General features: G+C 39.5%; 1 protein-coding gene across 3 annotated transcripts in view; it reads right to left on the bottom strand.

The window, feature by feature from the left end:
• LOC109937105 (transmembrane protein 87A) overlaps positions 1-14872 on the bottom strand; it is a 58857-nt gene that overhangs the window by 18207 nt on the left and 25778 nt on the right. For 2 of the 3 annotated variants that reach the window (XM_048600163.1, XM_048600165.1), the window contains 4 exons: positions 12282-12375; positions 11676-11747; positions 9518-9626; positions 6545-6603 (listed from right to left, as the gene is read on the bottom strand). In XM_048600163.1, the coding sequence (XP_048456120.1) occupies positions 6545-6603; positions 9518-9626; positions 11676-11747; positions 12282-12375 (334 nt within the window). Of the gene's footprint in view, positions 1-6544; positions 6604-9517; positions 9627-10719; positions 10789-11675; positions 11748-12281; positions 12376-14872 lie in introns of all 3 variants that reach the window. The other variant, XM_048600164.1, reaches the window with a different exon arrangement.

The raw sequence follows: 14872 nt of genomic DNA, 5'->3' as shown, positions 1-14872 counted from the left end.
TCGACCCGAAACGTCAGCTTTCCTGCTCCTCTGATGCTGCTTGGCCTGCTGTGTTCATCCAGCTCTACAGTGTTATCTCAGATTCTCCAGCATCGGCAGTTCCTACCATCTCTCATCAACTCAAACATTTCTGGTCTCCTCTTCATTGACGTCTTATTTTCATCTTTTGAGGAAATGTGGTGCTAAGTATTGTCCTAACCGATTTATAAACTTCTAACACAATCTCTTTGCTCTCACATATTAATCCTCTTATTTTAGAAACCCCATTAACCTTTCTTTTTAAAGGTTACAAATGGTTCAAATGTCAACTCTAGCTCACACAAAGAGTATGCATGTGCAAGTGGAAGCCAATATATTTGAAAGGAACAGAATTTTTTTATATTCGCTATAATAAGTCAGAAGTTTGAAATTAAAGGGAAGATTGACAATTTTTTTGCCAAGTTATTCAGGTAGTGTCTTGGAGATTAACTTCTAAAACCATTAGGAATATTAATAATGCAAAGTTTAGCGAGAAAGCAACAGAGCAGAGGGTATTTACGGAGGCTCTGCAGTGAGTGAGACAACTGATTTAAATATTCAGCAAGGAGGAAAAAAAAGTACCAAAATATGCAAAAGAGATGGTGCAAGGGATCAACCAATGCTGCTAACCAAACCCTGGACTGATCTGACGTGAGTAGCCATAAGCAATTATGATATTAAGTGACTGAAGTAGCATGGAGAATTGGTCGTCACTTTAGAGAACTAATAACGTGAAATATAGGTGACACACTAACTGCACGCAGCACGTGGTGACATCAGCAATGGATGTAAATTAATCCTGGCACGGTGACTGTCACAGCCAGCTGTCGTCTTTGGCTCTGTCTGTGCACATGCAAGGGCATGTGGCTATTTTATTAGTCATTTTGGCATTCAGATTAATTACTGTTTTTTTTAATTAACATATCCAATGAGAACTGTAAGATTGTGGCCAATGCTTCGGCTTTCTCTACAACTACTTTTTTTCAGCAAAAAAATGATGCATTCCAACCAGGTCAATTGCCAACTTTCAGTACTGCAAATATTTTTAGCACATCTCAGTTCATTTAGTAAATGTCCATAATCTCCCTTTCCTCTTTTAGTGAAACCAACGTTTTCCTTTTAGGTTTTCCTTTGGTTCCTCAAGAGGCTCAATTTTTTCCCCCCTCGGTAACTACTCATATCTTATATTTCTAGTGTCTTCGACTTTTATTTCATTTGCCACCAATCTTTTCTTATAAGCTGTCTTTGTTTCTTGTGCTAACTTTTTTGATTCCCATCTGCACTTGCTATAATCTTCCTGGCTAACAATTCAACCTTGTGGTCACAGTTAGGTCTAAATGATCTCCAATTGTAACACATTCCAATTTCCTTATTTTGTTTCCAGAACAAGATCCAAACAAGGCTTCCTCCCTTGTTGTCTGGAGACATTTTGATTCAAAGTTCTCCAGCAAACATATCGGAAGTTAAAATCCTATTGATCCTCAGCACTTTAAAAAAAAAAAAAAAATCTTTATTCTTTCCAGTGATGTGGACATCACTGACAAATCCAGCATTTGACACACAACTGCCATTGAACTGAGTGGCTGGATAGGTTATTTAAGAGGACAGTTAAGAGTCCCTTGTATGTCAGACACAGGTAAGGACAGCAGATTTTCTTTCTCAAGTGACAATAGTGAACCAGATCGTTTTTTTTAAATGAAAACCTAACAGTTGTCATGGTCTGTAATATCTTTTACACTAACACTAACACAAGCTTTCAATTCCAGATTTTTGTAACTTGAATTTGAAACCATATCCCCAGATAATTAACCTGGGTCTCTGGATTAATAGTTCAGCGACATTACAGCTACTACTACTCCATCTCCCCCACAATTTTCCCCATCTATATTAGGATAATTAAGTCTTGTTATTGCTCTAATTTTGTTATAAAAGTGTTTGAAATTTACAGAACAATTTGTTCATCTCTGTTTGCACTTGTTTGGAGATTCAGTTAAAAGAAATTACAGAAACAAAAAGGGACAATAAGAGAAGACACTGGTAGCTAAAAGGGAAAATCCAGAAGTCTGATATGGGCATATAATAATAGGGAGCTGAAAGTAATGGGGCTGATAAAGAACTGATAGCAGATTTACTTATGGTGGCAGGGGCTATGAATTGAGACACTAAGAAAGTACTTTGCAACTATCTTTACTAAGGGTGTAGATCCCGCCAGGGTCAGTGTGAAAGATTGGATAGTTCACTCATTGGAGGAGCTAAAAATTGATAAAGAGGAGGTATTACAAAGGTTGGCTCTACTTAAAGTTGAAAGAGTTCCGGAACTGGAACAGATGCATTGAGGACAATGAGGGAAGTCAGAGTGGACATTGCTGGTGCTGATCATAATATTCAAATCTTCCCTTGATACAGAGGAGATGCCAGCAAATGTTACATCTTTGCTTAACAAAAGGGTGTAAGGAATAAACGTTATTCCTTTTATCAGCTGGGAACTGGTCCTTGCATATGAATGTATGTCACTTCTAGTAAATGTAAATGAACCATGTTACAAGAATGACTGATTATCTTAAATTAGTTATTATGTTCAAGTTTTGTGCCTTTTTTGAATTAATCAGAATCATGGAGAGCTATAGTTCCCTGTTGCTTCCTCTATGATAATGCCTCGGCCAATCAGTAAGCCTTTTCTCTTGCAGTATAAATTGCTGTGGTCACTTGTTACTGATAGTGTTCCAAAAATACTAAATAATCAAATGGCTAAAGTGGGAAAAAATAAACACAATAAATATCATTACAGACAACTTACTAGGAAAAATACCTGGGCTAAAGAATGATACGTCTGTGGACATGATGGGATGCATCCCAGGATACATGAAACAAGAAGCCAGAGGTAGAGGATGCACTGGTAGTAATATTCCAAGAATTATTAGATTCAGGAAAAGTCCTAGAAAACTGCCAATGTAATGCCTTTATTCAAAAAGGGAAGGAGACAAAAAACAGGCGCTATAGGCCAGTTAGCTTAACATCTGTCACTGGGAAATGTTTGAATCTATTATAAAGAATGGAATAGCAAAGCATTATAAATATGTGATATCGTCAAGGAGCGTCAACATGATTTCATAATGGGGAAATCTTTCTTGACAAATTTATTAATTCTTTGAAGATGTAGCAAACAGGACGGATAAAGCGATCTGTTTGATGTAATAGATTTGTATTTCCAAAAGGCATTTGAAAAGGTACAACGCACAAGGCGACTTAACAGGATAAGAGTACATGGTATTGACAGCAGCATATTAGCATAGCTAACTAGAAGAAGAGTGTGTTGGAATAAGTAGGCATTTGCAAGATGGCAACCTGTAGCTAGTGGAGAGCCACAGGATCTGTGATGGGTCCACAGTTATTTAAAATATAGATGAATGACTTGGATTATGGAAGTAAATGTACTATCATTATGTTTGTGGATGACACAAAAATTGGTGGGAAGGCAAGTGATGAGAATGACAGTCTTCAAAAAATATAAACAAGTTAAGTGAGTGGACAAAAGCTTGGCAGATGGAATATAATGCAGAAAAATGTGAAATTATGTACTTTAGTAGAAAGAGCAGAGGAACTGAATATATAAATGGAAAAAGACTGCAGAAAGCTGCAGTACAGAGGGATTTTGGGGTCCTTGTGCTTGAATCCCAAAAAGCTAGCATAGAACTTCTGCTGGTTAATAGAGAGGGCAAATGGAATATTGGTCTTTATTTCAAAAGAGTATAAAGATAAGTCTCGCTAAGACTTTAGAAGGTACTAATTAGACCACACCTAGAACACTCAACAGTTTTGGTCCCTTGTCTAAGGCAAGATATAACAGCACGGGAGGCAGTCTGGAAGAAGTTCACTGGGTTGATCCAAAGTAGTACGAGTTTTCTTATAAGGAGCTTGTACTCATTTTAGTTTAGAAGAATGAGAGATGACCTTATTAAAACATAAGATTTTTAGCCAGTTTGACAGGGTAATTTTGAGAGGATGTTTCTCCTTATAGGAAAGTCAAGGACCACAAGGCATAATCTTCTGAGTATAAGGTTGCCCAGTGAGGACAGAGATGAGGAGAAATTTCTTCTCTCAAAAGGATAGTGGAATTCTTTACTACAGAGAGCTGGACAAGAGTTGTTCAGTGTATTTAAAGTTGAGATAGACAGATTTTCAAATCAGTAAGGGAAACAAGGGTTGGAGGAAAAGGCAGGAAAGTGGAGTTGATGATTATCATTCTGCCATGATCTCATCGACTGGAGGAGCACATTGATGGGCCAAATGGTCTACTTCTACTCTTGCATCTTATGGTGTGATGGAACTGCATTATAATCCTATGCAGCAATTTATGCCTGCAGCTCACCAAATGTATTAGCTTTGCTACAGATATAATTTATATACAAATTTAATACCTTTCTCGCTGTTGCTATTTTCCTTCGTCTGATCCCTGCAATTTTTGAAATAGGTAAATGGCTGATATAACAGATAATTTCCAAGAGATTAAACTGCGTCATAGCGCCTGCTTGTCAAGTGGATGCACGATACTGCTGCAGAATACATCTGGTTTATACAGCACTTGAAGTTAGCTATTTGCAACATTTAGTGTTGCAATGCGAGACTTCAGTTATTTCACCATCAAATGCACCTTTTCAGAATCTCTAACTCGATGTATTTGGGGGAAGTGGGGGAGGATACTACCGTCTGTGAGACGAGATTTGGAAGAACTGTGTAAACATCACTGATAGTTATTTTTATAGTGAAATGAGCATTGAAATCAAACACTGCAGTTAGACAATCACTTTGTTAAGAGTATAATTAATGCAAACGTATGTCAACTATGTTAAATCAATTTATTTTCTTCTAGAATCATTACAGGAAGATTATATGGAAATTCAGTGCAATTATTTGAAAATAATCAAGACAAACTTTGTATATTTCTAAGTACCTCAGTGCTTATACAATGGAAGTGAACTTACCATTGATATTAGACAACTTAAAAAGGTTCTGAAACAGGTGCATATTTACTTACCCAGATGGGGATTTTGTTTTTGGGAGCCGTGAGACATCTGTATTATAAGCCTATTGATCTTTGCAACATTGGAGTTCCACTGTATCTGATTTTAATGCTGTTTTTACTTCTCACACCTCGATTTACTCAAATCTATCAAATTGGTTTAAACATTCTACAACAGTACTAATTAACCTCTGAGTGAGAACACTGTTCTAATGTTTTTACAATCCAACTTTTTCTTCTTGTATAAATGCCTCTTCTCACAGAATTTATTCCAATCTCCCAAGAATGTAAAGCTCTCCTTCCTACGTTATTTCAGTAGCCTTGCATTCAGTTGTACTAAATTCTGTTTGTATACTCACCTGTAATTGGCACTGGATGCAATCACAGGACCAGGAAAAGCCATTTGGCCCTTTGACCCCACTCCAATATTCAATAAGGTCATGGTTAATCTGGTTGCGGTCTCAATTCCACTTCACTGTCTACTTCCCATAACCCTAATTCCCTTGTTTATCTAACTTAACATTAAATAAATTCAGTGACCTAGTCACCACTGTTTTTTGGGGAAGAGAATTTCACAGACTAATGACCTTCAAAAACAGAAAAAAGAATCCCCTAGTTCTAGTCTTTCCTTCAGGTAAACATCCTCTAAGGATCCACCCTGTCAAGTCTTTCAGGATCTTACATGTTTCAATAAGATCACCTCTCTGAACTCTTCTAATCTCCAAAGGGATAAGGCACAACCTGTTCAATCTCCTTCATAATACCTTCATTCCAAAATGAATAAGTGAATCCTCAAATTACTACATTTGAAATTGCATTTTTTAAAAATTTTAGATACAGAAACTCTGCCTGAAGAACCTCAACGGTTTCCAAATTTGGCTAGGACTTGTAATCGTGAAACCATTCCCCTTTCCTTTTCAGAACGTCATGCATGATAACTAGTGAACATCACGGTGATACATTTAACCTGACATCAAAAACCCGACGTACCATTCTAAAAATTACATCTGCAGTTCTAGAAATGTCTGTCTACATATCCTTAACTACTGAAGCCCCTGTGATGTGCAGAAAGCCACGATAAATGCAATATCATCAGGCTATACAGACTTCATGTTATCCCATATTTATTGGACTAAGGATATTCTCTAGCATCAGGATGATCCAATCTATTTTATCCAAATAGATTTAGGGCTGAGAAGTAAGCATAGAAGGTCCAGTTAAAGAATGCCATGCAACATTATGTAAGAACCTTTGGTGAAAGGAGAGGATAGTACTTGGCTACATTATGCTTCATCTAGAGTCAGTTCACTGCCTTGGACCAAAGGTGAAGACTAGCTTTTGGGGTGAAGTATTGGAGGGCTTGGTTATGTCTGCAGCTGCAGCAAGAAGGGTAAGCTAAGGGGTAGAGTAATAGCAATCCTATCTACTGTAAAGTCTGCAGTTCATATTTAAGATATTTCTCAAAAAAAATCAAATAATAATATGAGTCAAGAAGAGCTTACTTACTGATTGACAGTCTGCCAGCCGGAACTTCTTTGTTGTCCAAATAATGAAAAATATTGACGCTAAATAGGAGTAAGAAATGAAAAATTTGAAAGTGAAATATTAACTTTGTAGAGGAACCTAGTCTCTTTCTCTACCTGAATTGCCATGGTTAATCTACCTGGAATAATACACTAATCATTTCCTCAATACCAGGAAGGGATCATTTGCATGATATGGGGTAAATGCAATAGTACCCACAGTTGTGCACAAATTACGTCTCACCTATGCCTTACTACATGTGCAAGATTCCACACATTATCTAAGGTGCAATGCAATTCTTAGCAAAAACCTAACAATTTTCAGCAGGCTATTCTACAACTGGAGTTGACTGTTGTCACCTGAAGTGCACACACAGAGAAACATTGGGCATCACTCATGTAAAGGTAGCATCTTTTTACTTTCTATTTTAGTTGTGGACTAAAATGGAAAAGGAGCATTTCAAAACCAAGAACTGGGAAAGGAATTGCTTTGAAAAGACATTGCTGGAACTCACTGCGTGTTGTGCTTATACTGCCGCTTTGCAAGCAGTGCAGCAGGTGAGAGAAGACTGTACAGCATCAGTTCGAGTGTGATTTGGCTAGCAACAGGTAGCTGATTGGTTTGTGCAAATATGATCAGTTACATTTGCCAAACATCGTCAACCAGATGACGACTTGGATTGGCTGTTGGGTAGGTGAACTCTTTGGGAAGTTTACAAGACAGGGGAGAAACTTCCAGATTGTTGAAAAAGGCGGCTGTGTGTTCTCTATATGTTTTCAGTACAAGTGCTTGAAGAAAGTTAGTTATATTTGCCTACAGTTAGGGAAGCTGTTGCCTTTAATCAGCAAACAGCAGACTTTGTAATAAATGTATCAATTGCCCTTGCCTTCTATTGAGAAGTGAAAGAATCTGCATAAAGGGAATTGAAAAACAGAAAGTCTTGGGATATAAAACAAATTATTGAATCCTGTGGGTTGGTGCTGTTGAATTGTGTTTCTCCCGTTCTTTTTTCCCCAACTTCTACCAATTTCTTTTTGTTTGTGTCTGTCTGTATGTGCTTGTAAAGGTTTTTTTTTGGAGGGAGGCGTGATTAGAGTTTCAACTAGTAGAGCTATATGTTGATAGTCTATAATTTTGTTTACCTATGGTTGGAACTTATTTATTGGTAATAAATAGTATTTCTTTTTAAGAATGGGAACCTGATCAGTGTTTGTTGAGCCGATTCCTTCATACAGGTGAATTGGGGACTTAGCGCATTTTAATTAAATTTTAACTTTTGTGGTGAATACAGGAGTGGTGAGACTTGAGAATTAGTACACTTTCCCAAGTAGGTCATAACACAAAATAGTAATTATGATTGAGAACATATGCTGATTTTCTTCCATGCTAATTAGAGAGTTTGAGATAACTCAATTGTGCAAGTAACTAAGGTCAGTTTATAGCATAGACCAAGTACAAACTTGCAACTGTTCTCGAGTGCCTTCTATACTAGATAGTACTTAGTGCCACTTAACTCCTGGAGGTGTTTCAACTATGTTAAGGTTAGAGTGGCAATAAATACATTTCAGGAGATGAAAGTGCAATTAGATAGCTGGTGTTTGCACAGCAAGTCATGCACTAAACAGATTTTTTCCTACGATGAACTCTCTGTGCTGGTCAAATTGGACTTTCAAACCCAAGTGCAGTGGAGACATCTCATGGAATTCGACATAACAGAGAACTTAATTGACTGATCATCTGATGAGTTTATTCTACTTAATACGAATAATATTTCTTCCATTAATATGAATATTTAATGTTGTAGGAAATCCCATAAAAAAACTGCATGGAACCCTGTGCACTTGCACCTTCACCTTCAAAGAAAAGCTCAGATCTTGATTTACATTTAACATTAATCCTCCATTAGCTCATTCAAAACATGGGAAATGACAAGTGCATTGTTTAGGCCAGGGTCAACAGACCAATGATTTTGATTTTTAGACAATACAAAACATTTTTCCCATTTGAGATACATCATGATTGCCCTGTAAGTTAAATCCTTCTTTAGTCAAGAAGGTGGCATAGCTTTGGGTATAATACCTGGTACAACCACTTGAAGAGCCATTTGAGGAGTCAACCTTCAAAAGTCCAATGTTGTGCTTGCCAATTCTTATACTCAGTTAACTCAGTGCTTTGCAAATATATATTCACCAAAGTGTGAGCAATTTCCAAGTGAGAGTGAGTTTCAGAAACTCAGGGATCCAAAGCTACACCACTGCCTAATTAGGCCACCTAAGAGGTAACTCTGCAGCAGCTACATAGTTGCTTGAAAGTGGAGTCACAAGTAGACAAGGTAGTGAAGGTGGTGTTTGAACAAGCTTGCCTTCATTAGTCATACGGAGTACTGGAGTTGGGATGTCATGTTGTGGCTGTACAGGACATTGGTGAGGCCATATTTAGAATACTGCGTACAGTTCTGATCACCCTTTTATAGGAAGGATTAAACTTGAGAGGGTTCAGAAAAGGTTTACAAAGGGACTGGAGAGCTTGAGTTATAGGGAGAGGCTTTTTTCCCTGGAGCATTGGAGGCTTAGGGGTGATCACGGAGAGGTTTATAAAATCATGAGGGGCATGGATAGAGTGAAGGTCTTTTCCTATGGTGGAGGAGTCCAAAACTGGAGGGCAAAGATTTAAGAGGGGAAAGATTTAAAAAGGATTTGAGGAGTAACTTTTTCATGCAGAGAGTGGTGCATGTATGGAACAAGCTGCCAGACAAAGTGGTGGAGATGAGTACAATCACAAGATTTAAAAGGCATCTGGATAGATATATGAATAGGAAGGGTTTAGAGGGATATGTGCCAGATGTTGGCAAATGGAACTAGGTCAGACTGGGATGTCTGGTCACATGGACGAGTTGGACCAAAGGGTCTGCTTCCATACTGTATAATTCTATGACTCTGCATGTTTGTATCTTACCTATGACAGCAAAGATGAGTGTGTTTGTGAAATGCCTGTATAAAGAGAGTTTCACAACATTCCTTCTTAGCTTCAGCATCTTCATGGTCTGGGTCAAGCTGATGAAGATGTGTTATCAGTTAAGGAAATGGATGGAATTAAAAAGAAACTCACACTGTTTATGGAAAAAAATAACAATCATTTTGTTTATGGAAAATAGAGCAATAAGCATTCTGTTTGAAGAAATGCATCCAAAATAAAAATCAGGATCGACAGTAACTATATACTCATTAAATTTATCACAAATTTAAAGTCACTTTCTTTGGCAGAATCAAATTCAAGAAAGTCCATTAATTCCAAATCCCTAATTCTAGAGTCACATGTTATGCTGCATTAGACCGTATGAACATTGCTTCCAGAGGGCTGCATTTCCTCCACAAAACATGCAACACTATTTCCAAGGCCAGTAGCTACTTATTATGCAAGTTAACCAACCTATATGGCTGTGATTTGGAATCACAGTCAAACCACAATCTATTGTTTTATACACCAGGTTATGTCATTTTAGCATTTGTAGCATCTGCGTTGCATCAAACTTTTCAGATTTTAATAAAAGTTCAGACCTGTAAAATTCTAAAACCTTACAACATGGATGACCCCACACAAAAGAAAATAACAGGATTTAAAATAAAAATTCAACAAGGATCAATCAAAAATTGTCACAAAAATTTACCCCGGGTAGCTGACTGCCTTATGTAATAAGAATAAGCAAAATATACACAATCCTCGTAGACACCCACTTGCCTGCAGACTGAAGTCCCTTTGAAATACTGCATTTTTAGAAAATGTTTACATTCACTAATCATAAAAGCAGGAAACAGAGGTGGATTTATTATTAACTCTGATCAGAGAGCCCTAAATTGCTAGCACCGAACTAAAAAGAACCAGCACCAATCAAAGGCTATAGGGATAAGTGCTTCTAAATTCCTTGTTTCCATGGCTGCCATGTTATTATTCCAAGGTATGCACTATTTACACAAACATTGTTATTAAACTTAATTAATGGACAGTTACCACCCACAGTAGGTTAGAGATTGAGTAGAGTTAATGAATTACAAACTATATACCAAGAAGAAGCAGGCTTAATAAGCAAATGATCTTTCCTTGCTGAAAATGGAACAGAAATCCTTTCCCCTGGAAATTCCCATAACCAGAAAGGATATCCACCAGCAAAGGGCAGTGTCGAGAACAGCCAGAGGGATAAAGGCCAGAAGGGCCAAGTCGAAATTCTCCTAAAAAAAAAGGAAGGATAGGACAGTCAGACGAAAGCAAGGGAAAGAGGGAGTGTGAGAAAAGATAAGAATTGGGAAATTGGGAAAACAGTACAGCACAACATGCATAGCAAGCATGCCTTCAATGATTTGAGACACAAAACATTGTATTGAATAGAATCTATAATTAACTTTTGGTTTCACTCCGCTGGCGACTGGGTGGCCACAGCCAATCGGAACTCAATTAAAGCTTTCTGAACTGATTTTAACCAGGATCCTCACAGCCGTGAGCAAATACTTAAAAACCAACAGTTTGGTCTTGATGTAAACTGACATTCCCTTATTCAACCTATGTCTTTTCTCTGGCACTTGTGACAATTTAGCTGAGGCATGTAACTTTCCAGATTTAGCAATACTAACCATGGACTTATGTTCTAGATACGATTCTATGAAAGACATCAGTTCAGTCTAGTTTGATTTGCCTTAAATCCTCATTGATCAAAGCATCAATCTTGTCCCTTCAGTTCATATCCAGATTGATCAAGTCAGCCATTAGTTGACAAATTTACATCTTTTGGTGGAACTTTTTGGTCTTCCAATATGCTGGTTTTTCCACAAAGCCTACTTTTATTCCCCTCCACAGCACAGACCCCACCCTCGCTCACTACTGCAGCTCCCTTTACTCAGCCTCCTTGACAGATTAGACCCTTTACTCATTTACGACAGCCCAAACCTTTACTCAGTCCGCTCGACAGCCAGGACTATTCCGCTTCACAGCCTAGATTCTTTACCCATTCCTGTTGACTGTAAATTACATGCTCACAACTGAAAAGCAGATATTGCATCTTTTGACTCTAAGCCATAGAATACAGTGAGGGGGTAACACTTAAATATAACGCAAAGGATATCCACCACAGTACACAGGAATCGATCAGGGAGAGACTGATGTTCCCTACCAGAGCCAGAGTAGTTAGTGGGGTCTAAATCAGGAACAAAATAAAGTTGATTTTGAGCTACAATGAGGACACTAAGTGAAGTGCACCTTTCAACCAGGTGGAATGACAGATCTATTTCACAATTTGTGATTTTTATTTTACATTCAGCAGAAGAGCTTCCACTGGACCTAAATATGGAGTTATTTTGTTATCAGACACTATGAATATTGGGTCATTAATGTCAAGACCAGTGGGGAAAAAAAACAGTTCAGGAGATGAAATGTTTTACTACACAATGAGATACTCAATGGTGAGATAATTGCAGTGCGGCAGAAAACAAGCACTGCCCAAGCAAGCACACAAACAAGGGGTAGGAGTCAGAGTAAATCAATTCAGGAGGGAAAACTAAATCTGAGTCAATGTAACACAACAACCCCTCTTAGGCTTTTATAGTTTAAAAAAAGACATGTGATGGTTTAAAAATGTTATGATGAGTCCTAGCACGGAACTGACTTCACCAGCCTTTATGACACCGGTCCTGAAACAAATGGATATTTGATATTTTTACATGTTACTTACTCCTGTGACTCGAAGTATCCCTTCAATTGCTGAGAAAATTAGATAGAGAACACCAACACCAATAACTCTGTGCAGCATGGCTCCCAGACGAGGCCTGTGATGAAGAAAACATTGGTCTCAGCATTTGGAGTTAGCAAGAACTGCAGATGCTGGAGTCAGAGACAACAGTGTGGAGCTGGAGGAACACAGCAGGCTAGGCAGCATCAGAGGAGCAGAAAAGTTGACGTTTCGGGTCGGGACTCTTCTTCAGAAATGGGGAGGGGGAAGGGAACTAGGAAATAAATAGAGAGAGAGGGGTGGGGCTGGGGAAAGGTACGTGGGATGGTGATAGGTAAATGCAGGTAGGGAGTGGTGGGGAGATTTTAAAACTGGTGAATTCTATGTTAGGGCCATTGGGCTGTAGGCTCCCAAGGCAGAATATGAGGTGTTGCTCCTCCAGTTTGTGTGGGTGGCGACCAGAAGGTGTTGTCGTTTGTCGTGTACAGAGCGCAGACGCTCCATGAAACGGTCCTCGAGTCTGCGCTTGGTCTCACCTATGGACATTGGGAGCAACAGATACAGTAGACCAAGTTGGAGGATGTACAGGTGAACCCCTGTCGGATATGAAAAGTTTGCTTTGGGCCTTGGATGGAGGTGAGCGAGGTGGTGGTGGTGGGAGTTAGGTGTAGCACTTCCTGCAGTGGCAGGGAAAGGTGCCAGGTGTAGTGGGGTTAGTAGGGACTGTGGAGCAGACGAGGGAGTCATGGAGTGAGCAGTCCCTGCGGAAAGCAGATCGCGGTGAGGAGGGAAATATCTCTGGTTGTGGGGTCAGATTGTAGGTGCCAGAAGTGGCGGAGAATGATAAGCTAGGTTGGTGGGAGGTACGTGAGGGCAAGAGGGAAGTTACGGCCCTGATGCAGTTGAGGGCATCCGGTGGTCAAAAATGCCCTCAACCGCATCTCGTGTTTCCCACACTTCTGTCCTTAAATCCCCTCCCCCCAACAAAAATAAAGATAGAATCCCCCCTAGTCCGCTCCCAAAGCGGCCCTCTCTACATCAATGAGACCAAGCACAGACTCGGGGACCATTTTGTGGACCACCTGCACTCTGTACACGACAAAATGATTGGCGACCGGAAGGTGTTGTCGTTTAACGCCCCCTCGCACTCCCTGGGTGATATGTGCATTCTGGGTCTCCTCCAGTGCCACAATGGCACCACGTGCAAACTGGAGAAGCAACACCTCATATTCCGCCTCGGGAGCCTACAGCCCGATGGCCTTAACATTGAATTTACCAGGTTTAAAGTGTCCTCACCTTAGCCTCATCCGACGTCCAAATCTCCCTCTCATCCCCACCTCCGTGACCTGACACAACCTATCCATCTTCTTCCCCACCTGTCCGCCCTACCCTTACCATCAACCAATCCCCACTACCTGCATCCAACCTATCACCACCCAACCTACCTTTACCCAGCTCCACCCATCCTCCCTCCTGCCTCCTGCCTCCTTGACCCGACAAAACCTGTCCATCTTCTCTCCCACCTATCTGCCCCACCTGTCCCACTGACCAATCCCCACCACTCCCTACCTGAATTCATCTATGACTAAACCACCCCTCTTCTCTCTACTTATTTCCCAGCTCCCAGCCCCCTCCCTATTTCTGAAAGAGGGTCTCAACCCGAAATGCCAACTTTCCTGCTCCTCTAATGCTGCCTGGTCTGCATCGGTTGCCCAGATTCAACAGTACCGCATAATTATAGTAACACAAGACATCATTCACCAACGTGCAGCCAACTAAATAGTGTCATTAGTGTTTCTCCACAGGGGCAGAGACTGCCATTACGGTAATGTTACTGGGCTGGTAATCCAAAGGCCCAGGTTGAAACAATGTGGAAATGGATTCAAATCCCACCACAGCAGCCAGAACTTAAATTAAGAAAATATGGATCTCTCAGTCATGAAACTACTGCACCATCGATATTCACAAAAACTCATCTGGTTCACAAATTTCCTCTAGGGAATAAAATCTGTCATACATACTTGATCTGGCCAGCATGTAATTTCAGACCAACAACAATGTGGGTGACTCTTAACTGCCCTCTGAAATAACAACGAACCACACAGTTCAAGGGCAGTTAAGTTTGGGTAACAAACTCTGGCCTCCAGTGACATTCACATTCCATGAAAGAATAAACAAAAGGAAACAAAGTAAAACTGTCTTTTTCTGGATTTACCCATTTCTAGGTCTGTAACTACCCCAGGCTTACAACCTTCCAAGAAATGTATGTTTTTTCAACTCTGGTCTCATGTGCATTCTCATCACTGTTGACTATGATTTTATAGGAGTTAAGCTCAAAGATTTGTCCATTAACATTGTTGCCATTTTCATTCCTTTAAGACCTTTCTTAAAACCTACTTCTTTGACTAAGTTACACACCTCAACACCCTTTTGGTTCTGTGACAATTTTTGCCTAATAATGCTCCTGTGAAAAACCGGAATAAAAATTTTCTAACTTTAAAAGAGATGAACAATTATAAGTAGGTACTGTTGTTTCACTTGAAATAAATATGAAGTTTCCTACTTTCCAGACATCCTTAACAGGGCTGAGAATT

This window comes from Rhincodon typus, chromosome 8 (genome assembly GCF_021869965.1).
Source record: "Rhincodon typus isolate 14 chromosome 8, sRhiTyp1.1, whole genome shotgun sequence".
In the NCBI taxonomy this organism is placed as follows: Eukaryota; Metazoa; Chordata; class Chondrichthyes; order Orectolobiformes; family Rhincodontidae; genus Rhincodon; species Rhincodon typus.
The sequence above is the reverse complement of the archived record's forward strand: the minus strand, read 5'-3'. Positions and strand labels throughout refer to the sequence as shown.